This window comes from Suricata suricatta, chromosome 1 (assembly GCF_006229205.1).
Source record: "Suricata suricatta isolate VVHF042 chromosome 1, meerkat_22Aug2017_6uvM2_HiC, whole genome shotgun sequence".
Lineage (NCBI taxonomy): Eukaryota > Metazoa > Chordata > Mammalia > Carnivora > Herpestidae > Suricata > Suricata suricatta.
Window position 1 is genome coordinate 154,523,460 of NC_043700.1, and position 27,613 is coordinate 154,551,072.

The window sequence follows — 27,613 nt, forward strand, 5'->3', positions numbered from 1 at the left end:
TGAAAGTTACAAACACGCTAAGCCAAGACATTTAACTCTCTGTGTGGAGTGATACACAGAATTGCCTTTTCACATTATCTTAAGTGAGTTCTGAGGCAGACACAGGAGACAGAGGCACGGGGGAAGGTGACTGTTGCGGATGTCCTGTGGCCAGGTAACATGTCTGGTGGCTTTAAAACCCTAGGGAGAAAAACAAACAGTTCATGATTATGGTCACTTTCTCAGAACATCTCTTAGAAGGATCTAAATGAAATTGGGGCGATCAATCTGGGTTTACATCAATAAAACTCAATTGGAGGCTCCTCCCTGTATCACCCACGGGACCTGCTCAAGCACCATCAACGAGAGGGCCAAGAAATGAAAGGTATGAGGTAGGGGTCAAAGATGTTCCCTAGGAAACAAAACACTCATTTTGCAGCACAGGGCTGAGTGCTAAAAAGAGCATTAAAAAGCACAGAACTTGGGCCATCAAAACCATCCCACTTACTCGGCAATCCACATCTTATTGGAGAAGGGCTCCGGCTTCGAGATATCTGGAAAATATAAAAGACTAATGTCAACTACACGGTGGATGGAGCTCAAAGAATGAATCTTTTTTGACATTTACTCCTAAAACCAGCTAAATAGTTGTTCTATCATTTAGAACGATAATATCTCCCTTAAGTTTGAGCAATGTGATTCCTTTGATATTTCCTGAAGTAAATGGGCACTCAATTTGGCTTAAATTATGACATTTATTAAAATCTGGGCTCAGTGGCCTAGTTTGTTGGTTTCTTGCTTTAATGGTTGCAGAAGGCTTTGTGACTAGATGCTAGGTGGCCATGCTGAATTCGATGCTTTCCAGAAAATCATAATTTGTAGTATATAATAAATTAATCAAAGCTAAAATGATAAGATACTCTCTGATGGACTTTAATATGAATCATGTCTTGTGTCCAAAATCCTGCCCTATTAAGGAGGATCCATGGGGAACCACAAAAAAATCATTTTCCAAACCTCACCTTTGCTTTCACTAAGCAAAAGCCAACACCTCTACCTACTAACCTGTCGTGGCTCAGAGATAACAGACAACAAGCAACACTCTTGCTCTGAACGTTCTTTTAGATAAAGAAACACAAAGATGACAGCTTTTCTGGATGCATCAAGACCTCAAATAAGCCAAAAACCAGACTACGACAAATTATTTGTACTATATTTTATAGGTGTGCTCAGTCATTGTAAGGAGAGGATGATGCAAAGAGACAGAACATGGGCAGCAGTTTCACCATTAAGAATATATTTTAGGGGTGCCTGGCTGGGTTAGTCAGTAGAGCATGCAACTCTTGATCTCAGGGTCAAGAGTTCAAGCCCCACATTGGGCATGGAGCCTACTTAAAAAAATAAAAGAAGAGGAATATGTTTTATTCTCATCTAAAGTTTAAATTATTTGGTACTCCTTGAGCACAAAGCAGGAAATGGAAATAAGATGTGTGAAATATGCATAAGGGCTTTATTAGAGGGACATTGCCCACCGAGAACCCTTCCAGTGAGAATCCAGAGGACACTGTAGGTGTCTAATAAGGCTTTTTTGGATAAGCCATGTCCTCTTAGAATGAGGGGACTGTGATTCTTCCAGGATAAAACTCTCAAGATTTTCTTTTTATTTATCGGTCCACTAAATCCACGATCCTTTTGCTTTTACTTACAATAATACCTATTTGTGAATATGGATAAGTAAGTGATATTAAGATCTCCAAGAGCAAAAGATCTGTGTCAGATACATGCCTTTTTTATTCTCAGGCCATTTCCTCTTTCTGGATATCCCTCCTCAATTTCCTAGTGCATTAACATTCCATCCATTCTAAACAGTTAGATCAAGTACCACCTTCCCCATGAACCCCTTCCTCACTGTCAAGGACAGAAAGAATTCCTGCCTTCTCTTATGGCTCTATTCCTTCATGACTCTTATAAGGCCTGTGGCATACACCACAATCAGTTACTCTGTTTACACCATATTGACCTTCCTGTATTGAAACTCATTCAGGGAAGAGACCATGTTTTCATCATGTTTGTGTCCCCCCTCCAAATCTAGCATCCATCAAAAAGAGAAGGAGTATTTGATAAAGAGCATGCTGAAGTAATTGATGCTCACTAAACTCAGAAACGTAGATCTTATTAATGGAGAGGGGTAGCAGTTGTTTTTGGTTTCATTTTATGGAGGGAGTTTTAGAAGTTTATAGCCAGAGATGCATTGCTACAGATTGCAGGAAGTGGAGTCCTGACAGATCTGGTTCCCCTCCACCACTCTCCCTAAAACAAGATTGAATAAATGCTTAAAGAATTTTTATTTGAAGGAACAGCAAATTGTTAGCCTATCTGGTGTCCACATGTCTTGGTCCAGTCCTATTTTCAAAAGGCATTGACTGAATATTATTTGTTGAATAAAATTAACAGTGGTGAATCATAACAACGTTTTGGTTTTCAGAAATGTTTTTGCTGTTATTTTTTTAACAGAGGTACTAGTAATCCTCCCAAGATCTAATACCCAAGGAGACTAATGTTATTCTTCCTACTTTGAAGTTTGGAGGAAAATTAATACCTGCAGTGCCCTTCACACAGTGTTGAAATCCAGACCATTTGAGCAGTTCTCCAAATTCGTGCAATAAGTTTAAAAGAAACCCAAGGGCTTGTGCCTAAGTCACGTCCATCTTGTGTTCAGAAGACTTTATCTATTAGTTCATTTTCATTCCAAAGGAAAAATAAAACTATGAAATAAGTATAGTCTATTATTCTTCTTTGAAATAATTAAGAAAAACACTATCTCTACTTCTTTCTTTCTAGAAGGATACATTCCTTAGCCCAAGGTAGCATAAAAATCAGTGCAGGATTATTGTAACAGGTTCTCTTTCTACCTACATACAATCAACTCTTTCATAGGTGACTATTGAGGAAGAAAGTGTCAACCATTACAATACTTTGTGTAAAACCTGTTAGATATGTACCGTGCTTAACCCAATACAGCTACGGGGGCAGATGGGACTTAAACTCCTGCTTCGACATCGAGTTAGAGGTCGCACTGAATTCCACTAAAAAAAAGAGAGAGAAATAGTCAATAGTTTGTGAAAACTCACATGGCTTAAAACAAATGTCTATCCCACAGAATGAGAAGTTTTGCTGTTATGATTACACTTGCCCGTTACTGGGACACACTCTTCATTTCTTACAGCTGCCCAATATTTGACAATAACTTTAGGGTATTTCTCAAATAAAATTCCATTACAATGAACTTTGGGATATTCAAATTCTTGGTGCTAGAAATTTGTTTTGATGAGTAAATTGTTAGACCTACATTCAAGCTTGCAAGCATTGGAGAATGTAAACCACATGCAGGCAAGGATTTGGGTCTCTTTTGTTGACTGCTGAATCCCCAGCACCTGAACATAGTGCTTGGGTCATAAGTAACAATTGAAAAATAAATATTGTTGAATGAAATGAATAATGAATGAGGGAGGAAGGGATGGAGGGAATGAATCACCATTGTCGCCCATCTACTAACTAAATTAATGAATAAGAAAATTGCATTCACTATAAAGAGATTTTACTAGCAAAATCCTTCCTATAGACTCCTTCATTCAACCCTTTCCTTTATTCTAAGTACTTCCTTTTCAGATTTTCACATTTCATTTTAGGTGTTTAAGCTGGGAAAGGAAGGAAGTTAAATGCCTGTTTGATGTAGAACACATGAATAGTGGCTATTTCCTCTCCCTCCTTTCCAAATTGCACTGCAGAGAGTCTACAATTGGAATTACTTAACATAAGGTGATTTTTGTACGAGCAAGAAGCACATTTTATGAGGTCATACATCACAGACCATGTATGGTTGTCAGATCAATCCAATCCAATTTCATAGCACAAAATATTTTGTTGAGATACAATTCACTATAGTAGGATGTTTAAGCTGCAAAAACCATTAAGTTCTTTTAAAATACTCTACTCCTGTTCTCCAATGTATGTGTGAAAAGCTGCCATGAAGAAGTTCCCCATTCTCTTGCTCAAAGAGAACAGAAACTGAGACCACCTAGATGTGGGTTTTGCGCTGGAATGAAGAACTTCTCTTCACAAGTCATTAACTCTTTCCAGGAGGGGCAAGGTTAAAACTCCATCATATGAACTATACAGTATATCCAAGCCCCCATGGCCACCCAACACCCACCACAACACCCACTCACACACTTTCACACCTACTACTCCATTATAAAGGCTTTCCAATTATTTACCACGTTAAAAATATTTTACAACCAATGTATATAAGAAGCAACCCTCCAAAACTGATTGACTACTCTCTCCCCACCTCCTCCGCCTTCTTTTATCCATCCCTCCCCCTTCCCTACACACCATACCAAGGAGAGAAAACAGAGTCCATTCATCATTTCCCAAAATGGATCATTGTCAGTAAAACTTTGGCCAACTGAAAGTTAATTGATCACTTCCAAATGCTTAGACTTATAGAAGGCCTCCCCTAATTAGAATGAGCTCAAAGAGCTTTTCTTATAATGGAATATTATTTCTAAGGAGGAGGTAAATATGATGAATTCCACTGATAAACATAGCAAATAATAAATTGCTGCCAGAAAATTATGAAGAATCATGGACAAATCAAAGAAAAGAATCTCTTCTTTCCTAGCCAGTCCCTTTCCTCTCCTTTGTAGGAAATCTTATGAAGTAACTCTTTGAACTTCTATAGAATCTCTGGGTTTATAAATGTTCTTGAACTTGTGAATCAAACACTTGGGATGAATTGTCACTATGCAAGGCCACCGTACAAAAGCCCCTCTCTTGGTGACAGCTTCTCCCTTCATAATGACACAGTCATTTTCCATGAGAGCAGGCCACACGTGATAGAAGACCAAGGGAGCAGTGAAATCGGAGTCATAGCTGCGACGGTACCTATTTTAAACACACACAAGAACAAGAAAGAGAAGTTAAGCAATGATCTAGCATAACTGGAGAGATGAACATTAGTGTAAATTCTTATTTTTTATTAATTATAGAGGGTCTCCAATTAGATGAGCTCAAAGAGCTTGCCCTCATAATAGCATACTATCTCCAAGGAAGCTTAGTCTGGGTAAGTATGAATCCTGATTCATGGTTGCGGGCTTTCAGAATAGGAACCAAGGATAACAAGGACCCAACATGGACTCACATAGAACAAGTCCTGTCAGACTAAACTCATTCCTTCCCATCTCAGGATTGTAAGAGTTACAGTACAGGGAAATGCTGGAGATGGAGACCACCTGAAATCCCGTAGGCACCCTACAACATTTCTCATGGTATCTTTGTGGTCAAAGTAAGAGAAATATAGGTGGATGATTGGCTTAAGCCAATGAATTAGAAAGTGGTTCAATGATCATATCCAAAGTAAGATAATTAATGAGTCAATGAGAACCTCAATGAAGGTGCTCTCTCTCCGTCCCTTGATAAATAACATGTCCCATCCATGGCTTGCATGTCATATAGAAAAATCACTCAAAAGTTAGGGATGAGTAGGAAAGAAGAAACAAATGACAGTATTAGAAAATAGCTCAACAGGCAGGAACAATAAGCTGAATCTAATAAGATACCATGTAATGTGGATACATATGAGGTCCTGAAATTGAGTCTAAAAAGTGTATAATTGCACGGATCAGAAGGATAAAAGACTTAACCACAGTACAAGTAAAAATAACATGTTTCTGGGGCACCTGGGTGGCTCAGTTGTTAAGTGTCTGACTCTGGTTTCAGCTAAGGTCATGATCTCAGTTTCATGAGTTTGAGCTCCACATCTGGCTCTGCACTAGCAGCATGAAGTTTCTCAGGATTCTCTCTCCCTTTCTCTGCCCCTTCCCCATTTGCACTGTCTCTCTCAAAATAAATAAACCAATTTTTAAAAATTTTTAAAAACCATGTTCCAGTTAAATTCCAAATGAGTCAACAGTGTTATACAGTTGGAAAAAAAAAACAGAAAAGAAAAAAACTAGTATAAATTAGCTTGATTAATAGAGACTAAGCATGGGAAGAGTACTGGTCTCTCTGGGCTTCTCAGCTCAAAGCAGGGAACTACACTCAGTGGGGACTCTTGAAAAGGTGTACTCAGAAGAGCATGGAATACAGGCCAGAAAAAGACATGTATTTGTAAAGACACCTCATACTTCCTTTATATAGAAAAACCCAAAGCCACGAGGCCAGAAGAAGGAAGACTTGAGCAATTGCCTTCAAATATGTGAAAGGTTGCCAGGATTAAAAAGAAAAGACCAAAAAAAAAAGGTTAAATATGACCTGCGAAGTGTGTGAAGTAGAACCAAATCTCAGTCATTGTTAGGAACTTGAGATCTAGCTCTACAGCTTTCCAGAGGTACCGGCTACAGAATGCCTCAAGAGACAGCATGTTCCCTCTGATGAAAAGTAGAAGCAGGAGGCCCCCAGAGGTCTGGGAAATGTGCAGATTCCATAAGGTAAAGTGGATGAATAGTTCTGAATGGTTCTATGTGTTCTCCAAGGGAGAAAGGAATAAAGAAAGAGGGATGAGGATAACATGTTCTGTAAGGAAACCAAAAAAGTCATCTGCAGTGTAATGTCCTAAGACCAGCTCTTCCAAGAGTGGACACAAGTTGGGAGCAATGATCTGAAAGAAACAGGGCGATGGCAGGAAAATATGGCAAGCTAGAAGGTGATTGGAAACACCATCACTGTGATCTGGATAAGCAAAAGAAAGGTATGCAGTCTCTGTCATTAACAAGCTTGTAGGGATATTGGGCCACCCCCACCCCATAACTCTACAGGCTGAACAAAGACCAAGAGCTAACATTTCCTGAGTGTTCACTACAGATGAAGCAGTGACCTAAGTACTTCATCTGAGTGAGCTCAACTAACCTTCTCCAGCCCTAAGAAATACGTATTATTATTTCCCCAATTTGACAGAGAGGGAACTAAGGAAGAGAAAAATTAAGTAGAGCTGGGATTTCAAACCAGGCAGCTCGATGCCAGAACCTCAAACCTCAGAGTGTTCTTAACTGCTAACTTGGCCTCCTCCCAATAATGTCTAGCTGTATCATTAGATCCCATAAAATTTTAGTAAAATGTTTTAAATTAATTTAATTTCTTCTGATTTATGACAAATATTTACCATGTAAACGATGATAGAAATCTAATGGTCCCAGAGAGTCTAGAGTAGTCATTCTCAAAAGCTAGTGTGCATAAGGAACACCTAGGTGTTTGTTAAATGGCAGATTCCTGAGCCCCATCCCAGACCTACTGCATAAAATATCATGAAGTGCAATCCATGAATCTGCCTTTTTAACAAGATCTGAGGAATTCTGACACAAGTGATCCATATACCATATTTTGAGAAACCTGGCCTAAATAACACAGTAAAAACCAATAAAAATAATACACATTTGTATTTATATAGCATCTCTTTTAAAAGTGTTCCAGACAGGCTTCAGGTACTCATTAGTTTTGCCCAAGACCAAAACCTTAAGTGGAAATCATAACATCACCTCTGAATCACATTTGACTGAGAAAGAAAATAACCCCAGGAGAAGGCTCTGTCTTGTACAGAGAAGTATATGGCAGGGCCTAGAAGTCAGGCCATGTCTGGTGATTTCCCCACCCAGAGCTCTTTGCCCTAAATTGTTTCCAGGAAATAGAGATCGATTTTTTTTAATCCATTAGCTTCTGTTCTTATGTCTCTTACTTGGAATCATTGAAAATTTCTCCATCAGCCCCAAATGCAATATCGAGGGGCGGGTCTAAAGTCTGCATTGCAAACGCAATGCAACATATCTCCTGGATGAAGTCGCTGAGGAGGCAAAAGTCAACTTCAGGAGGAAATGAAATCTTGGGATTAACATTCATGGCTCGGATCACATCCTGAAAAACAAAGAGATGGCATTGCCTTGTTACCAACCTGTGGCAAGAAAGTCTGTCATCCGAAAGATGTTATGACTGGTGGGGGATGGGAAAGAACACATGGGTCAAGATCTCATAAACTAGAAAGGCTGTACATGTGCTAAAGGCTCACTACTAGGGAAAAAGGAAAGATGGTGCATAGGACAAATGGCATACAAAAGGGCCAAGAGAATCTCCCCCCCTTCCCCCCATAAACTAAAGAAAACACTTTTTGTGGCTTTTATTTATTATTTTCTTATGTTACTATTCTGGGAAGGTAGAAGATGTGCCAACTTGATCATAACCTACGATAACAACAATGACAATAGCTTGTCCTTATTGAGTGTTTACTAGGTATGGAGTCTTGTGCTAAGCAAATGACTTGCTTTTTTTTTTTTTTTTCATTTAATCTTCTCGAGAACTCCATGGGGTCATGACTATTGTGGCTCCCATTGAGAGACTAGAAAACTAAAGCACAAAGAGGTTAAGTAAATGTGCAAGGTCACACAGCTAGCAAGTGGCGGAGCCAGGAGTGCAAATCTACACCTATCTTCTCCAAGATCATTGCTCTTAAGCACTACGGAATTCTATCCCCAATCTTGAGGGCACATCTACAGAAGAGAACTATAAAGGTCAGACTATTTTTTCCCCATAAAATGTCTAAGAAACAGCCAAGAATGCCGGAGGTCTATGAAGTAAATCGGATGCCACTCATTTCTGCTATTGTTACATAAAAGCAATATGAAGCGCTGGATGGGTTTCTGAGTTATTAGTATTCCATGTAAAGAGCACCCACACTTACATTAACACTGCTTTGGGAATCATAGAGGTCAAGATGACAAATGATATAATCCGAGACGGCATCCTCAAAGTTACTGGACCCCACGTACGATGGTGTCAACGATTTCCTCACACGGATCTTGAAGTGTCTGAATGCCATTTTAGCTACATGGAATGCCTCCTGAATATAAAAATGCAGATTTATTAGATAGAAGAAGGGAGGTAAAGAGGCCCAAAATAAGTAAGAAAGAAAGAATACCAACCAAAGATTCAACATCATATGGATCTTTTGATAACTAAACTCATTTGGTCAAAACTAATTTTATCTGGGAGAAAACACGTATCTCAATTTTGAAAAGTATATAAATACATATATGACTGAGCATGTTCACTTATTTCAAGACAGGTGATCATTGTTCTGGGAATCCTGAGTGCAGGAGACAGGACAGTGCAGAGGCTCAAGGAAAAAGGTACCTACGGTTGCAGAAACACGTAAAGTGCCAATTGATTCTATGATCCCACAGTAATATCATATTACTGGCCAAGAAATGAAATTATCAATCTAGTGTTTATGTTATACAGAGACACATGTCAAGTGTCTGTGGCATGTTTCCTGGCATATATTAATTCAACAAATATTTATTAAATGCATGTTGTGTGGTAGGCACTGGGGAAACTGAGTTACACATGAAAGACCCTTAAGCTTACAGAACCTTAACTTCTTAATGAAATAAGCCAGGGTTGGCAAACTTTTTTCTATAAAGAGCCAGAGAGTAAATATTTCAGTATTTCTCTAAAACACATACAAGTCTCTTGTCACCTTTTTGGTTTGTTTGTTTGTTTGTTTGCAACTGTTAAAAAATGTAAAACCATGCTTGTATTCTTAGCTCTCTGATGGGACTTTTCTTAGAAATACTGGCCAGGACAAGATATGGGCCACAGGTCATAGCTCGCTGGCCTCTGAAATGAATTAATGCAGAATAAAGTTCAGTAGACTCTGATAATGCTGCTGTCCCACCAGTGTTTTGTTTTGTTTTTAAATATTGACCATTCTCATTTCTCAGAATGGACGCATACTAGACTCATTTCTCATAACGGACTTAGAACAAATACATTTGTTTTGGGAATTAAGGATTCTGTACGAGCACTTTTAATCTGCCATACTCAAGGAGCTGATATGCTAGCGGGTTCAGTAACTACTCTTAGGTAAATACACAGAAGAGTTAACACAAGCACAGCCTTCTGATTTTTCGGAGAACAAAAGGAGATCAACCAAATGATGGCCATTAGCATATCCTCACTGGTGCACTGTTTGCACACATTGTAAATTTCAGGGCAAATCACTCATTTGAGATAATCCTATATTTGTGGATATTTCTTCAACAAATATCTGGTCTATATAAATATCAATACATCTGAATAGTTCTTGATTGTGAAAAACTATGCAGCTCAAGTATCTGTCAGGGAAGAAAGGAGGATGAAAGCCAGCCAGCAAATGGAAATGCCGCCTCCTCCAGGGACCCCAGGATCAACCAGTCCTCCTGGGCCGTCCTGTTCAGTCTCCCCGCGGCGCCCCAGAGCCTCTGCCGCGCAGCCACCGCCCGAGCGTCACCTACCACTGTTGCGACATAGATGACCCGCTGCACCATCTCAGCTTTGTCGATGCAGCGTCGCAGCAAGCACTGCGCATCCAGGCGGGCCTGGGAATAGGCGTCGCTGAACCGGGACAGGAGGGCAGCCTTGCGCGCCACGCTGGACAGTTTGGCGCGATTCGGCGACGGGCTCGGGATCTTGGCCACCGCGGCGGAGGGGCTGGCGGAGCGGCTGCGGCTCCGGCTGCGGCTCTGGCTGCGGCTGCGGCTGCGGCTGCGGCTGCGGCTGCGGCCGTGGCTGCGACTGTGGCTGCGACTGTGGCTGCGGCTCTGGCTGCGGCTGCGCGGGACGGGGCTAGGACTGCGGCTCTTGACCGACCTGTGGGCAAGCGAGAAGCTGCCAGAGAAGCACTCTGATGCACTGCTCCCTCGGTGCTCCCGCAAGACCTGCAGGATACCCCGGAGCCACGCGCCCCGCTGCGGGAACCGAGGCCTCTCAGCCAGGCAGCACCTACGCTCTCTGAATACCTGCCCGGTGAACTCGCAGCTGGTGCTATCCTTTAAGCAGTCCAGGAGGTCAACATTGATTGTTGGCCATTTTACAGCCGAGGCACCCAAGGCTCGGAAAAGTTAATAGTAACACAGCTAGCAAGAGCCAGAGTTAAAGAGATCAGCTTTTCAGTATTTCCTACCCCAACCTTGGGGTACCAACCTATCGCAGAGCCCTTATGGTACAAAACCGGATGAACACTGAGCAGTGAGAAAGGTCTGCATTCTCCTTCCACGGCAATGGGACCGTTTGCACTCATCTCTTCTCTCCAAAGCCTAAGTTTTCACCTACAACATGTTTGCACTATTTCTGGCCGGGAGTGGGGCGGGGGGCGGTACTGAAAGCCTCGGTGAGCTAAAACAGGTGGAAGTACTTGGTGAGCTGTAAAGCACAGTTATTAGTGAAACGTATTGCTATCAAGTATAAATTGCCAAAGGAAATGGGCCCCAGAGAGAGAAGTGTTATAGAAGAAACTATGAAGCAAACGGTAATACAAAGCCCTCTCTGCAGGTGGAGAAGGAAGCCCTCAGTTGCAGTCTGACAATTTCCATGGTGCAAGAAATATTCCCATAGCGGCCAAGTTCAAGCTGCGAATGTGACATCACGCTGAACTGGGAGTTATTAGGCAGAAATGCACAGAATCAGTTCTTGTGACGACAAGCTGGCGTCACCATACATAGCAGAGTGGCTCTCATACTGAAAAACTACGGTGGCATTTAGGGAAATGGAGACCAGGTGTGGGAGTGGCTTTGTGAGCCTGAGTCAGGCCACGCTGTGGGGCTGAGGGAGGTGGCAGGTGTTAAGAAGAACAATGAGGGGCACCTGGATGGCTCACCCCGCTAAGCTTCGGACTTCGGCTCAGGGCATAATCTCATGGTTTGTGAGTTCGAGCCCTGCATTGGGCTCTCTGCTATCAGTGCAGAGCCTGCTTGGGATTCTCTCTTCCTCTCTCTCTCTCTCTCTCTCTCTACCCCTCTACTACCATCTCTCTCTCTCTCTCTCCCTCTTGGTCTCTCAAAATAAATAAACTTAAAAAAAGAATACGAAAAAATGCTCCAAGAGAAACATCCTGCTTTGTCCTCACTTAACTCTGAATGACCAGTCTTAGAGTTCTGTCCCTCAGTAGTTCTGTCACAAGAACACTTACCTACATACTCCATGAAACAAGGTGAGATACAGCAAGTAAAATGACAGGTGGTCATCCCAGAGAGAAGATTCCCAGGCCTCAGAACAGGACCCTCGTATCAGGGAGCATTCTTCTAGCCAGGTTACCACCCAAGCCGGCTCTCAAGCCAAAGAACTTTCCCCTTATGTATCTCTCTCAGTTTCATTCCTTGGGCTTCAATGTCAGCCCCAAATTAATTGTGCCTAAGCTCTGGCAATCCAGGAGGCATCCAAGGATGAGCTTAGAGAAAACAATCCCTTTACAATTCAAAGTTTCCCATATGTGGGGGGTGGGGGGGGTGCAGGAGTTCATTTCCCAGGTTTTCCCAGCCACCCGTGGTGGCTCCACTACCAAAAGGACCTTAAATGAAAAGAACAGTGAGAATGTGTCCGACCTTCCTTGAAGTGCAGATTTTTCAGCAGACAAAACCGCTATCTCATCCTTCAGCGTTCGGAGCTGTTTCTCATAATCGCATATCACTTCCGGCCGTTGTTCTGGGCTCTTCTTGTCCTGGACCCGCTGTTCCATTCTCCTGTGCTCTGAGGTCCTGGGTTCTGAGCTTTTGGCATCCGAATTCCGGTGCTCTGAGCCTCTATGTTCTGAGTTTCTGTGGCGGCTTTCCTCCAGGGCTTGAAGAGATTTAAGCCTGAAAACAAAGATTAAGGAGGAGGGGCACCTGAGTGGCTCGGTGGATTGCGTGACCGGCTTCAGCTCAGGTCATGATCTCAGAGTTGGTGGGTTCAAGCCCTGCATCAGACTCTGTGCTGACAGCTCAAAGCCTGGAGTCTGCTTCAGATTCTGTGTCTCTCTCCCTCTCTGCCCCTCCCCTGCTCATGTTCTGTCTAGAGAAAGGGAGGGATGAGGAAAGGTAATAACAATTTGGCATACCTAACGACAGAGGCTACTCTACTTAGGATGCCATTACTGCATTGGACACCTCTGATGGAAGTACACAGGCACAAACACAAATCAGAAAAGAGAAGAATTGCCAAGGGCAGAGCAGAATTGCCAAGGTCAGAGTGCCTGAGTGTGAACATCAGTAGCTTGCATGAGAAGAGACTCATGAAAAAAGAATATGCATGTCGATCCTCCCACAAAAGCAGAGTGGGGCCATAGTCCTCCTGTTCTACATTTGGCAGATCCCACACAGAACTCTGGAAGGATTTGACCTCCAGGTCCAGAAGCCAGTCACAGAGATTATACTGTCTTCATTAGCTCTTTGACTCTCTGAACAGATGGAATTTGGGGGGAAAATATTGAACTGGACCCACAATACTAGGCAGAACAATGAACTTGTAAAAAAAAAATGTATTCTGGAAACAAAGCTTCAGAAACACAATTGGCATTTTTATGAAGATAAAAAAGAGGTGTGAATACCTAAAACAGGAGCAAAGCTACACAAAGAGAATGTGCTGTGAGGAAAAGGACAATGATAGACGATGAAAAGGCAAGGGCTAAGATTAATGCAAACCCTAAGAGACTCTTAAATACAGGAAACAAGCTGAGGGTTACTGGAGGGCAGGGGAGTGGGGTGAAGGGCTAAATGGGTGACCGGCATTAAGGAGGGCACATTTCAGGAAGAGCAGTGGGTGTCATATATAAGAGATCAATCACGGGGTTCTACTCCTGAAACCAAGACCATGCTGTCAATAAATTATTTTAAAATATAAATAAATAAAAAACAACAGCACACAAAAAAGAGAGAGGTACATAGAGAAGCTAAAAAAGCAATAGTAGAATTAAGGCTGCACTGGCAACAGTAAAGAACAGGATCGCTGCTACAGGAAATCACTGAGTTATATGATCACAGAATTTGAGGTCTCTCAGAAAGGAAATAAGAAATGAAAACAAAGGCAAGAGGGGAGATAGAAGTGGGAAACAGAGCACCACTCTCAGCGCTAGTGTGGAGGTGTTCCCAAAGAAATCAGAACAATGGAATATGTTCGAAAGCAACAGAAAAGTATTCGTGTGTGTGTGTGTGTGTGTGTATTGTAATACAACTCCCACTTGCTTTTGGAGGGGAGGAATCAAAAATAATATCAAGGAAGGTATATCACCTTACACCTGTCAGAATGGCTTGAATCAAAAAGACAAGAAATAATAAGTGTTGACGAGGCTGTGAAGAAAAAGGAACACTTGTGCATTATTGGTGGGAATGTGAACTGGTGCAGTCACTGTGGAAAACAGTATGAAGATTGCTGAAAAAATTAAAAATTGAAATACCTTATGATCTAGAATTCTACCACTGGGTATTTACCCAAAGAAAACAAAAAAATTAACCTGAAAAGATATGTGTAATCCAGTGTTTATTATAGCATTATTTACAATAGCCAAGATACGGAAGCAACCAAGGTATCCACTGATAGATCAATGGATAAAGATGTGGTATATGTATGTGTGTGTGTGTGTGTATATATATATATATATATATATATATATATATATATATACATATATATATATATATACACAATGCAATATTACTACTCAGCCACAAAAAAAAAAAAACTAGATCTTGACATTTGTGACAACATAGATGGACCTAGAGAGTATTATTCTAAGTGAAATAAGACAAAGAAAGACAAATACCATATGATTTCACTTATATGTGGAATTTTAAAAACAAATGAGTAACAAAAAGCAGAAACAGACCCATAAATACAGAGAACATACTGGTGGTTGTCAGAGGGGAGAAGGGTGAGGGGATAAGCAAAGGACAAAATAGACCTACCCTATGACCCAGCAATTGTACTACTAGGTATTTATCTAAGGGATACAGGTGTGCTGTCTCGAAGGGGAACATGCACCCCAATGTTAATAGCAGCACTATCAACTCTAGCCAAAGTATGGAAAGAGCCCAAATGTTCATTGACAGACGAATGGATAAAGAAGATGTGGTGTGTATATATATATATACATACACATATATGGTGTATTACTGGAGTATTACTCTGCAATCAAAAAGACTAATTCTTGCCGTTTTCAACTACCGTGGATAGGACTAGAGTATATTATGCTAAGTAAAATTAGTCAGAGAAAAACAAACATCATAGGACTTCACTAATATGTGGAATTTAAGATACAAAACAGATGAATCTAAGGGAAGGGAAGTGAAAATAATGTAAAAACAAGGAGGGGGACAAAACGTAAGAAACTCTTGAATATAGGGAACAAACTGAGGGTTGCTGGAGGAGTGTGGGTAGAGGGATGGCCATCAAGGATGGCATGAGCACTGGGTGTTATACGTAGAGGATGAATCACTGGATTCTACTCCTGAAATCATTATTGCACTATATGCTAACTAACTTGGATATAAATGTTAAAAAATTAAAAAAGAAAGAAAATGTTCTATAGGTAATGTTTTTGTGGTAAGTGAAAATATATAGAACATTAATAAAAATATTGCTGCCTTTTCTCTTTGTGAACAGATCCTTTCACACTATAATGGAGAACCAAAAAGCTACATTCAAAGATCAATCAGAGGCTGCAATAATCCTGTCATTTTTTTTTCTTACTGCTTTCTTAGCTGATTTATTTCCTCCTCTGCAGCCAAAAGGGATATGGCCGATCTGTTCTTGGTTTCTTCAAGAGTCTTTTCAGTTTCAGCCAGACTGTAAGAGAAATTAGTATAACTAATGACAGATTTTCCAAAATTGGCAAACCTTCTAAATCAAGATATAAGTTCTCCCAGGAACTTTTGGCATATGATATAAATTGAACATAAACAAGATCAAATTATGAAACATCTGCATTCAATCAGATGCTATTGCAAATATCACAGTGTGCTTTATGCACTAACAGGCTAGCATTCTTTCTGAACGTCAGACACAAAGACCTTACAGAGCTACTACCACTAAAAGACTGGGTAATAATTATTAACATTAGAACTTAAAGGACAAAGAAACTTGTTCACCTCCTCCTTCTGATCCTCCTAAGTCATCTGCTCTAATTACACCAAATCCTCGGGCTGCATCTCCCTATAAAATTTCCATTTTCTGCAATATATTCATACTCATCAGCAATATACTCATATTTATCTGCAATGCCCTCATACCATTTTCTGCAGTGTGCTCGTTACTTTGCACTGTAGAGTTGCATTTGACTTCATTGTCCCTGACTCCCTAAATATGGAGAAAATATTATTTGCCCACCTACAAAGAAAGTCTTCCACAATCACACTCGACTACCAAGTATTTCATGTCTTCCTGCTTCTGACCTTCACCACTTACCGAGCACGATTTCCCTGAGTTCTCAACATAGCTAGGTCATTGTTAGTTTCAAGGACTCGCTTCATTGTAGGCAAATCATAATAAATCATGTTATTTCTTTAGGCTATCTAAAATTGAAAAAGAAATGGGAGTGTGCAGATGACACTGGGTGGAGACCAGTGGTTCCCAATTAAGTTTCCCTAGTCCAGCGAAAGATCATAGGCTGGCAAAGGTTACTTGACTCCTCTGACCCTACTTCCCTGTAATATCCAGGCTTTTTCATCACAATTGTCCTGGGGCTAGGAAAGTAGAATTGCTATCTACACTCACACCTATCTTCTCCCTTCCCTTTAGGTGGAAGAAGGGAAGGTCCAACACTGGAATGCGCCCCTAGACAGTGAAGTAGATTGAGAAATAATGAGCGAGCAGGATCGCTACCAAGTTCCCACAGATCCCAGCCAGTCACGTAATGCAGGAGGTGGTGTGATTACCCAACATTCTTTCTGGTCTCCTCCTCCTACTCCTCCCCTAACAAGTACCGATTCATCCTATGAATGCCCGTGCAAATGCCACTCTTGACTCTCTCCCCTTCTCCTGAGCACCTCCAAAATTTGGTTCACACAGCCTCGTTACGAACATTCCATGAACCACTTAAGGGCAAACACTTTTTTTATTCATCTTTTTATCCCCAGCACCTAAAACAATGCCTGTAACATAGTAAATATTTTTAAGATGAAAAACGAATAAATGAACAAAATGTCTAAAGTCTTAAAAAAAAAAGCCAAAGTAGCAATAACTTCACCATAGGGCTACTGGAGATTGAAAGGGAATTACTGATTTAATTCAAAGGTGAATATGTTTTTTAAAGTATACATGGAGAAAAAAATGAACATTTTTGTCAAAAGAAAATTAAAAGAAGCAAAAGGACCAAGGAATGAAGGAGAGTATGAAGGAATAAAGTAGTTATATTTTTCTCTCAAGACATGGCACATGTATGTGAATAGACATACATATAAGCAAATACACATGCTAATTTGGCACCCTTGACTGATACACAGAGAGAAGAAAGGGAGATGCATTCATGTGCCAAGCATTATTTTAAGCAAGTTAACATATTTTTTAAATTAGAGATTTATTCATTCATTGAGAATACACCTTGTGGCAGGCATGATGTTGGGTGCTGAAGATACAATCAATGGTCAAAATAGCACACCCAAGACAGAACCCCTTCTCTTCCAGCCGAGTGGGTCATAAATGTGCAAACAAATGTTTTAAAGTTCCAAATTGTGGTAAGCACTAGTCTCAGATCATTGTGAAAGAGAACTACGGAAGGGGAAAGCAAAGCCCTTTTGATATACGTGGTCAAAGACAGACTCTGAGAAAATCTCATTTAGGCTGAGACCTGAAGGATAATAAAGAACGAGATATGCAAAGGACCAAAGGAAGAGTTCCATGTTTCTGAAAGAGCACAGGCAAAGGCTTCAAGGGGAGGCAGTAGACAACAGACTTTGTGAGGGACCTTGGCATGAGATGAGGGTGGAGAAAAAGGTAGCCCCCGCACACACACACAAACACACACACTAGTTATTTGCAGATGTCTACATTTTACAAGAGCCATTATTCTCCTTTCAAACTTAAAAATTAAGTACAAGCAATTCTTTTTGGAAAAAGATAACTTGCATTCCTCTTACTCGTCTTGAACCTTGTTGAGTTGATTACGAGTTGAATTCAACTCAGAGTCTAATTGTTGTATGTCCCGATCCCAAACACCAGGCTCTTTGTGTCTCTCCTTGTCAAACGTGTCCTGGAAATATACAGAAATAAAAATAGTCTTGAATACATGAAACAGCATGATGGGCTGCAGCACATTACGGTGAGCAAAAGAAATCAAGCACAAAAGAGCACACGTGCGTAGTCCATTTATATGCAGGTCTACTTCAGGCAAAATTCATTTAGAATGATAAAAATCAAGAGAGTGGTTGCCATGGGGGAGGAGGGAGGTGACTGGGAAGTGACACAGGGACTGCTCTGGAGAGATGGAAATGTTTTATAAATTAATAGGGTGTGAGTTACATGGATATATGCATTTATCAACCTATGGATTTCACTGCAGGTGAACCCTACCATTTTTTATTTCACTTCAATTTTTTAAAAGACATTGACATATCATCCATCCCATATCTTTATACTCAGAATAACACCCTTGGGGTAAAAATCCAAGCGGCACGTGAAAATCCCCAGGGGAGAAATATTTGCCTAATAACAACTGACGTCTATGGAGTGCTATGCTGCATGTTTATCACACTGAATTTTCAAAATGGCCCTATGGGGTCAGCAAAAGCATTGTCCCCACTCAGCAAATGAGGAAACTAAGACATGAAATTTCAGATAACTTACCCATGGCCATAGAAGACCAACCAGAATTCTACCCAGTGACTTCCAAGCAGGAAACTTGCCACCACATTCTTAAGGTTGCCAAGAAAAGCCTGCTCTAAATGCTTTCATTTTAGAAAAGGGCTTATGTAAATCCATATAAATATTTTGAATCAAGTTTACTAATATTTAATGATGCTAATGCCTTAAATGAGTTATGTATTCCAGTCTGGGGCTTCCACTCCTCCAAAGCCGACACTGTCCCACAGAAATCACCAGTATCAATTGCAAATTATGATATTCTTTGTCAGCCTCTGAGAACAAAGTTTTCTTTTCCTGTTGGGAGCTTTCCATTAGTTTTATTTCACTCTTTCTTAATAGGGAGCTTTCCCCATCTGATGGTCTCTTTCTCTTCGGAGGCCCCATGGTGCCCAGACTGCCATTGTGATGACTTTGACATTCAAATGTTCCTATTTAACACCTAGTATGGGCAATGTCCCTCATTAGGACATCACCAGTCCCTTTTAACAGCTGAGGAAACAGAAGCTCACTCATCTGAGGTCACACCACTGACACAGCTGACATTGGAATGCAGGTCTGTTTGAAGAGACAACTCCATGCGTTATGCTGCATCAGACTGTGACCAGAAACTCACCTCTGGCATCTGTGTCCTAATTCCCTAACCGGAACTGAGTCCTTCCCTAGGTTAAAGCTGTATCTTCCACATGTCTGAGTTCCCAGAGCCTGACCCGGGTGCTGAAAGTCAAGAGTGATCCTTTAGAGATCCTACCTGTAGAGAGGGGACATTGCTGTCAACAGTTTTTCCCAGGGAAGCAGCAGTAAAGGAGGCCTCCAGCCAAGGCAAAAGGCGCGATTTGATTATTTCCACACCTTCATAGTGTCCTCCTAAAAAAAATCCACAAACCAGGTCAGCGAGAGAAATTCAGCCACACAGGGAGAGCGCACAATGAAGAGAAACAAAAGGGAGAGCCGGAGAGGGAAGCACCTTCTCACCTTCTCGGGCAGCCGTGGTGAGGATTCTGAAGAGTTGTCCTTGCACGTTGGAAATTTGTTCGATGAACTCAAGGCAATGATTGAGATTTTGATCACACGTGTTTGTCTACAAAGCCAAAACAGAAGATCAGCACAATTGTTTTCCTCTGGGACCCACCACAGGTAGACAGGGGCTACCTTAACTTTACAGAGGGGCTGCCTATTCTGGTGTGCTCACAGGTGCAGAGACCTCCAAGTATTCACCAAAACCTGCTTCCCTTTCCTCCTGGGTGCACAGCTAGACCGCTTTCCCCAGCTTCCCTAGCAGTCTATGCAGCCGTGTCACTGAGTTCCAGTGAATGGGACAGGAAGGGATTTGTGCCACTTCCAGGTATGGCCCGGAAAAAAACCACTTGAGTGATTCTCTGCTTTCTCTCTCCCTCCCCCATCTGCCAGCCAGGTGCACAGGACCCCAAGGACATAAAGGATGGTGGAGCCACAAGATTCAAAAGGCTGCTCACTGAACACTTGAAATGACTGTCACATAATCAAGAAAGTATGCGAGTGTGTTTGTGTGTGTGTTAAACCACTGAGATTTGGGGTTATTTTAATAGCAACAATCCTGACTTCCTACCCAATGGAACCTGCAAAAATCCTTTTATAAAGTAACAGACCAGGAGCCTGGGTGGCTCAGTCGATTAAGCATCCAATTCTTGGTTTCAGCTCAGGTCATGATCTCACGGTTCGTGCATCGGACTCTGACTATAGTGCAGAACTTTCTTGGGATTCTCTTTGCCCCACCTCTCTCTCTCTCTCTCTCTCTCTCTCTCTCTCTCTCTCTCTCTCTCTCTCTCTCCCTCTCTCTCTCTCAAAATAAATAAACTGAAAAAATATTTTTAAAAGTGAATAGACCTTTTTTTAATACACCATAAACCACGGCTTCCTAATTTTCCTGCTTTATTGGTTCATGTCCTCTACCTAAGTTTATTATATACATAAAGAACACTTTTTGTTGACAGTAAGAAGGCACTGGGTAGGGTGCGGGGAGGTGATATCATGGAGAATAAGATGAAAGAGATGTCCCAGGCCATATGGCCCATGCAGACTTGCAGGGGAGGTAAGAGTGTAGACAGTTATGCACAGTGAAAGAGTAAGTCTCACCAGAGGGGTGAGCCCAAGGTCTACTCCAGAGCCCAGGGTCTTGGAAAGTCAGGGAAGACTTCTGAGAGGAAGTGAAATCTCGGCCAGGAGAAATTGGGCAGATTTGGGGAAAAGGGCAGTTCCAATGGTCGTGAAACCTCAGCAGAACATGACAAAGCCAAGGTGGGCCTTTAACTATTATTCTGCTTTTTCATCTCCTTGGTGAGTTTTTACCATTTCCTCACCAGCCAAACCTCTAGTTGATTCTAACATTAAAAGAAGGAACATAACTACAATCAACAAACAAATCATGTGGGTGTAAAAATACATAGATTCAGGTGTGGTCTCCAGCCATGGTAAAGCATGAGCAGCGGGTGCCTCTTGGGCACCAAAATCCCAAGACAGGAAGAGAGTGTGAAGATGATTAGAAGCCAGAACAAAGGGGTGCCTGGGTGGCTCAGTTGGCTAAGCGTCCGACGTCAGCTCAGGTCATGATCTCACGGTTTGTGGGTTTGAGCCCTACATCGGGCTCTGTACTCCGAGCATGGAGCCTGCTTCGGATTCTGTGTCTCCCTCTCTCTCTCTGTTAAATTGTTTGCACAATTTAAGTAACAGGAGAGAATATACAGTGTGAGATAGTTCCTGATCCCAAGACCTGTCGCAACATGCTGCAGCTTCTAACACAAAGCACCACACAAGACAGGTCGCAATAGAGTCGGTTATTCCAACAGTCACTCGCGCAAAACAAATAGAACAAAGATACAGACTAATGGTACTGTCTCCTAATTCTAAAGCTCATCCATTCATAAATCACTGTGTTCCTATCCTTCAGAAGGCCTTGGGCCGCTAGCTCAGGAAACAAAGCTACCTTGAAAAGATCAAAAGTTGCCTGCTCTCGGTGAGCATACCAGCTGGGGATGCGAGATGGGGACCTGAGACGCCCAGGGGACTGACGGCTCCCTTAGAGAGTGTGAAGTGCTCTAGGTGGATAGTGAGATATAGAAGGAGCAAAGTACACCCTAGTCTGCAGGGGTAAGAAATCAGGATATTTCAAAAGGAAGAACAGCAGGTACCAAGACAAGGAGCAGCAAGGCGGAAGAGGGGCGAACGAGACTCAGAGGGTTGGTTTCCTCATCTGTAAAATGTAGAAAATAAAAACTGCTATTTCATAAGTCATATAAAGTTTAAAGGCAATAATGCATGAAGAGTGCTTTGAAAGCCTTCAAGTCTTTGAAAGCCTTGATGACGTGGGTTATAACAGGCTACACCTAGTCCTCCAGGGAAATGGCTGTCCCATATGTAGGCAGGCTTTCAAGTAGCTCTGTTTCCAAAATCAACCCTCAATATTAACAGCATGGCTGACTTTGCCACAAGAGCACCACCTCCACAATAATGTTTTAAAACCAAAATGCTGAATTTTAGATATAAGAGAAGTAGGTTTCTATTTACCCCAACAAGTTAGCAAAAGCTGCCATTTAGACCTCACCACTAGATTTTAGTGTCTTGACTTGAACTTAATATTTCTATTAGATTTGTTTAATTAATTATTTCCCTTAAATATTAAACAATGATGATGTTTCCATTAACAAGTTTGTCTGAGGGGCGCCTGGGTGGCTCAGTGGGTTGAGTGTCCGGCTTCGGCTCAGGTCATGATCTCGCGGTTCGTGGGTTCAAGCCCCGCGTCAGGCTCTGGGCTGACAGCTAGCTCAGAGCCTGGAGCCTGTTTCAGATTCTGTGTCTCCCTCTCTCTCTGACCCTCCCCTGCTCATGCTGTCTCTCTCTCTTTAAAATAAATAAAACATTAAAAAAAAAACAAGTTTGTCCGAGATGAAAATAAGAAAGGGCTATCAACAGCCCCCCTGTTAAAAATAAAATGATCTGCCTCAATCCCTTGTCAATTTCTTTCATAACCACAAATTCATCATTAGTAGCTATGGCAGAAACAGTAGCCCCAAATAAAGATTCTACTTGCTCTCCGTTGGTCAGGCCCCTTTACAATTAGATTGGAACCACATAACCATTCTTCTGGTCAAGGGAAGATGAGTGAAAGTGATGTGTATAATTTAAGTGCTCTCTCTCTTTCCCTGCAGATCTCTGAGGTCCTGTGACCCAAGGGCTGCCCCACCAGATGGGGGGCACCTGAGGTGGCTCAGTGGGTTGAGTGTCTGGCTTCGGCTCAGGTCATGATCTCGCATCAGGTCATTGACTGAGCCAATGGTGGAGAAGAGTGGCATCATATTCTCATGAATGAAAAATCTCTTTTACGAAAGTTCAGACACTAAGATTTGAGCTTTTATTCATTACCGCAGCATAGTAGTAAAGAGATGAAGGGAAAGAAACACTTTCTGTAAATTTACTAATTAGATGGAATCCCCAAGGACACAAGTATGTTCACTAAGGAGAAGGGCAGAGGCAGCCACAGAAGTCTATTTGACAACAACCACGGTAACCATAACAACCTTTTGTACTGAGGATCAGGGATCCCTCTTCTCTCTCTCTCTCTCTCAAAAATAAATAAATATTTTTTAAAATTACCAAAAAATCCAACAAATAAAAACCAAAGGCATTGAGGCAGAAAATTGCATTTTTAAAGAAGTTACTGTGTCTGACAATATACATACAACACAAAGAGAAGAGAGGGCCAATGGACAGATTAAGGGAGAGGAGATGGACTCCATATGAAGGAAATTATATGAGAGAAAGTTAGGAGAAAAACTAAGTGGGATCTAACTGTTGATCCAAATAAGAGCTAGTTTGAAGAAAAATCAAAAATCTGCATTGTGTTTTAGAACTTGTCTTCTCAAGTCATTAATCTTATTCACTGAAAATAACAGTTTCCCCAGGGGTAACTTTAATCACATTCCTAATTCTAGACTAGAATTTATGGCCTTTTATTTTGCTTGAGTTAATTAGAACTAAATCGATGTGGTCACAGTCAGCAAAATCAACTTTCCATAGCGAACATAATTTAAAACTTTTAATGAACAACCTCTACCACCAACACTTTAATAAATGTAGTTTGCTACAATGAATATTCTTCATCTTAAGGTTTCAAGGGAAAAGTCCTTGGAACTAGTAAAACAAACTTGCAATGTGACAGGAAAGCTCCTAGCAGTTGACTAAAACCCACACTGTAGGTGACAAGATACTGAGTAAGTCTAGATGTAACCTCAGTTTTTGTAAGTAGTATATGCACATTTTCTTATTCTCTCTCTTTAGTGACACACGCGGACACAAAAACTGTTTTAAAAACACTTGCATCCTCTCAATTATGTCCCAAGGCTTCAATCCAATTTTAATGAAGGCTGAATTAAAAGATATTTGGGGGTTATTTTTAATTCTACACTGGTTATGAGGTTTGAAGAAGAGAACTGAGTTCAAGAACCCAGGTGTCTGGGAGAATGGGGGTGGCATTCAGTCAGTCATTATTTATTGAGCAACTGCTAGGAGCAAAGCATTATTCTAAGTGCAGAGAATACAGTGAAAGCAGAAAAAGGGAGAAATCTCTGCCCCCTAGAGCTTACATTTTAGTGGGGGGGGGGAGAAAAGATTGACAATAACATAAAAGAATAAGTAAAAATTAGAAGATGTAGCTACTACAGAAGACATAAAGCAGAGAAGGCACACAGTGAGAGCCAGCAGCAGGGTAGGAGATTGCAGTTGTAAAGAGGATGGTCTCTTCTGAGAAGAGGCTGGAAGGGGAGAGAAAGCAGAGACATTGTTATCTTACTGAAATATGTACAGGTGAAAGTTTCCAGGCAGAAGGGAACATGGAGTGCAAAATGCCCTGTGCAGGAGACTGGCTGGCATGCTCTAGACTCTTCTGTCCAGTAGAGTAACTGCTAGGCATATGTGACTATTTGGATTTAAACTAATTAAACTTAAATGAAATTTAAAATTCAGTTCCTCAGTTTCTACTTGCAACAATTCAAGTACCAACATAGGTCACCATATTGGACAGTGCCTGTACAGAACATGTCCATCATAAAAAGTTCTACTAGACAGCTTTACTCTAGAAAGAGCAACAAGACCAGTATTGTTGGAGTAATTAAGGGAGTAACACATGAGGTCAGAGTCTAAAGGAGCACAGTTGTGTAGGACTTTGATGGCCATTGTAGGAATTTTGGGTTTTATTCCGAGTAGGCCAGAAAGCCTGGGGATTTTATCAGAGAAGTAACTTAATCCAACTTGACATTTAGAAGAATCTCTTTGAGATATTTTTGTAATAATCTAAATGAACAACGACAGAAGGTAGACAAGGATGGTTACAGCAGAGGTAGTAAAAGTGTTCTGTGTGAATTTCAAAGTAGGTGCCAACCAGTTGAGCTGGTGAAAAGGTTGTGGGGTATGACATGATGAAGACAATGAGGTCAGGAAAGAGGCACGTGTTTGGAGCATGGGCGGGGCCAAGGTAGGTTTTATATTGATTTGACTTTGAGATGACAATGGCACAACTGAAAATATCTAACGGACAATTGGAGAAGGCAGTTCAGATGAGGACAGACCCTTAATATAGATATGAGGTTCATGGGCATATGTGTAAGACAGACGCAACAATGGAGACCCAAGAGAAGATTCCTAAAGTCTTAAACAACAGCCATGGGAGGGAAGTGGGAAAGGCGAGAGAAGAAATTATTAGAGCCTTAGAAGAATGGCAGTGTCCTCAGTCAAATGCAACAGAGACACTAGATAGCCCGAGAGAAATGATTGCGCAGGGAAATAACCGCAAATTTTTTGGAAAGGCATTGGTCTCCAAGAGTGCAGTCTTTAAAAAGGTTGGGGGAGGGGGTCTTGGTATGGGGGAGAGATTCTAATTGAAATGCTTTGGTGACAACACGTAAGTGGGATGGACCACGGTTACTGAGAAAGTTAAGTGTAATAAACCTTGGCATTTCTCAGTACTTATGAGCAGTTTCTAAAACAATCATTTAATTTGACCCAGATAAATGCTAGTGTCATCTGTGTTAAACATTAGCTTTTGACAAACTGAATATACTTTTAACATTCGGAATTTATTTAAGCCACAGGGTAATAACAAAAGAAAAAGAAAAAAGGAAAATGCTGTAAGATGTATTAAGAGTAAATTTTAATTTTCTTGCAAATTTGATGGGGAAGGAATAGTCACTGAGCTCATTCTTTAAAAATGGGTGAAAGTGGTAAACATTGAACCCTAATAAGGGGGCAAGGAGAAAGCTGCTCCACCATATGAGCCCTGGTGAATAGGATAGCCCAGAGCCTCCGATATCATCCAGTTGAATTTCCTGGTAGGATTTCAGAAACAAGCCAATTTAAATTGTTTTTTAAAAATGATATTGGGACACCTGGGTGGCTCAGTAGGTTGAGCCACACACTTGCTCAGGTCATGATCTCGAGGTTCATGGGTTCCGGGATACGACCGGCTCTGTGCTGACAGCTCAGGGCCTGGAGCCTGCTTCAGATTCTGTGTCTCCCTCTCTCTCTCCCCCTCCCTTGCTCATGCTCTGTCCCCCCCCTCTCTAAAATGAATAAACATTAAAAATTTTTTAAATAAATAAACGTAAATTTAAAAAATTGAGATCTGAAAAAGAACTCTACATAGCATCTGGTTGAGTCTTTTCTATTTAACGGATGAGGTACTGAGACCCAGAAAGGTGAAATAAATTGCCCCAGGTCATTCGGCTAAATCTATCTAGAGCCTGACCTAAAACTTGCACGGGTGGGGGTGGGGGCTGACTGCGGGACCACGGGTGCCCAGCTCTGCCTGCCTCTCGGTTGCACTCACCGTATGACTGGGACTGTCCTATTTAAGACGGATGGATAAATCCACCAAGTGCAACACTGAGTTGTACTTAATGTGCGGGGAAGGTTAATATGAACCAGAGCGTGGGTAAGGCTTAATGAGGCTTGAAGAGCGCTTATGGGTTTGATGACAGAATATTTGCTTCCTACAAATGCCTTGGCAACAGGCCTGCGGAAATCTGCCTAAGTGTTGAAACTGTGCCATGCTGATGAGCACACAAGTGAAACTCACAACGTTGACAAGTGTCTATTTTACTGACTTCTGGCTATCAACTCCTGGGAGTACTTTTATAAAAATACATTGTGATACAACCCCCCGAGTACCCTCAGAGACTTGCGAAAAGGCAGGATGAGGGGTGTAGTAAAAAAAAAATAATAATAATTCGAGTTGGGGGTAGAGAGATGGGTTGCTAGCGGAGGCGATGGATGGAAAGGAAAGTAGCAGGCTGGAGCAGATCTCTGGCGGACCCGCGGTCTTTCCCGTTGCTAAGGCCGCCAGCGTCCTTGGTTACCGCTGGGTGGAAGCGCTCTACTTCCGAGTCTGCGCTCCGGGGGCCTTGCCAGCACAGCGCCGCCTGGCGCCTCAGGGAGAAAAGGGCACCAGTAGACCGGGCCCGCCCTTCCTTCCCGCGATCCGGGTCCCGTACTGGATCGCGCGGGTAGGAATCACAACCTCCTGGGCATTGCCAAGCGGCCTCCCCGAGCCAGCCCTAAGAAACCACAGCAGAAGGTTCTGCAAGGAATCAAAGCCTCCCGGGGCTGTCCCACCCCGACTCACGTTGTAGTCCCTCAGCCAGGACTCTAGCTTGTCGTGCATCGATTGTAAAGTTTCGCTCGAGACCAGTTTTCTCAGATTTTCTGCCATCGTTCACTTATTCACTCGGCCCTGTTCTGGGAGATGGAGAAGCGGAGGGGACGAGGCGGTGGTCTCTGCACGACCGGAGGGATGGTGTGGCCGGGAAAGGTGTTACTTTCCTGGAGGGCTCAGAGCGCGGCTGGTTCTTCCATCCTCCCCCTCGGGTCTGACCGGGCAGGGTTTGGGAAGCCAGGGGAGGGGGAGGTACCCTAGGCCACAGCCGCCGCGCCTCATCCGCTGCCCAGCGGTCTCCGGGCTCCCGGGTGGCTGCCC

At 42.0% G+C, this 27,613-nt stretch overlaps 1 protein-coding gene across 4 annotated transcripts; it reads right to left on the reverse strand.

Moving 5' to 3' along the window:
* SPATA18 (spermatogenesis associated 18) lies at window positions 1–27,613 on the reverse strand. Of its 4 annotated transcripts, XM_029945833.1 has the most exons (13): window positions 27,263–27,613; window positions 19,588–19,693; window positions 19,364–19,479; window positions 17,892–18,004; window positions 15,508–15,603; window positions 12,387–12,638; window positions 10,302–10,656; window positions 8,708–8,866; window positions 7,712–7,887; window positions 4,803–4,926; window positions 2,982–3,065; window positions 488–533; window positions 1–180 (listed from the first exon to the last, which is right to left on the reverse strand). In XM_029945833.1, exons 1-13 carry the CDS (start codon window positions 27,347–27,349, stop codon window positions 173–175), a joined length of 1,722 nt encoding a protein of 573 aa, XP_029801693.1. In that variant the 5' UTR covers window positions 27,350–27,613; the 3' UTR covers window positions 1–172. The 4 variants fall into 4 exon arrangements, 3 of the variants coding, with proteins under 3 accessions (XP_029801693.1, XP_029801699.1, XP_029801708.1); XM_029945839.1 differs by lacking the exon at window positions 15,508–15,603; XR_003911465.1 differs by lacking the exons at window positions 1–180; window positions 4,803–4,926.

What these genes read in the sequence shown, in the direction of transcription:
- SPATA18 (XM_029945833.1), bottom strand. Translation starts at nt 27,349, where the DNA reads ATGGCAGAAAATCTGAGAAAACTGGTCTCGAGCGAAACTTTACAATCG. An exon ending in CCTGGCTGAGGGACTACAAC is followed by an intron (nt 19,694 to 27,262) that starts GTGAGTCGGGGT and finishes TTGGCTTTGTAG; the next exon opens with ACAAACACGTGTGATCAAAA. An exon ending in GCTGTATTGGGTTAAGCACG is followed by an intron (nt 534 to 2,981) that starts GTACATATCTAA and finishes TATATTTTCCAG; the next exon opens with ATATCTCGAAGCCGGAGCCC.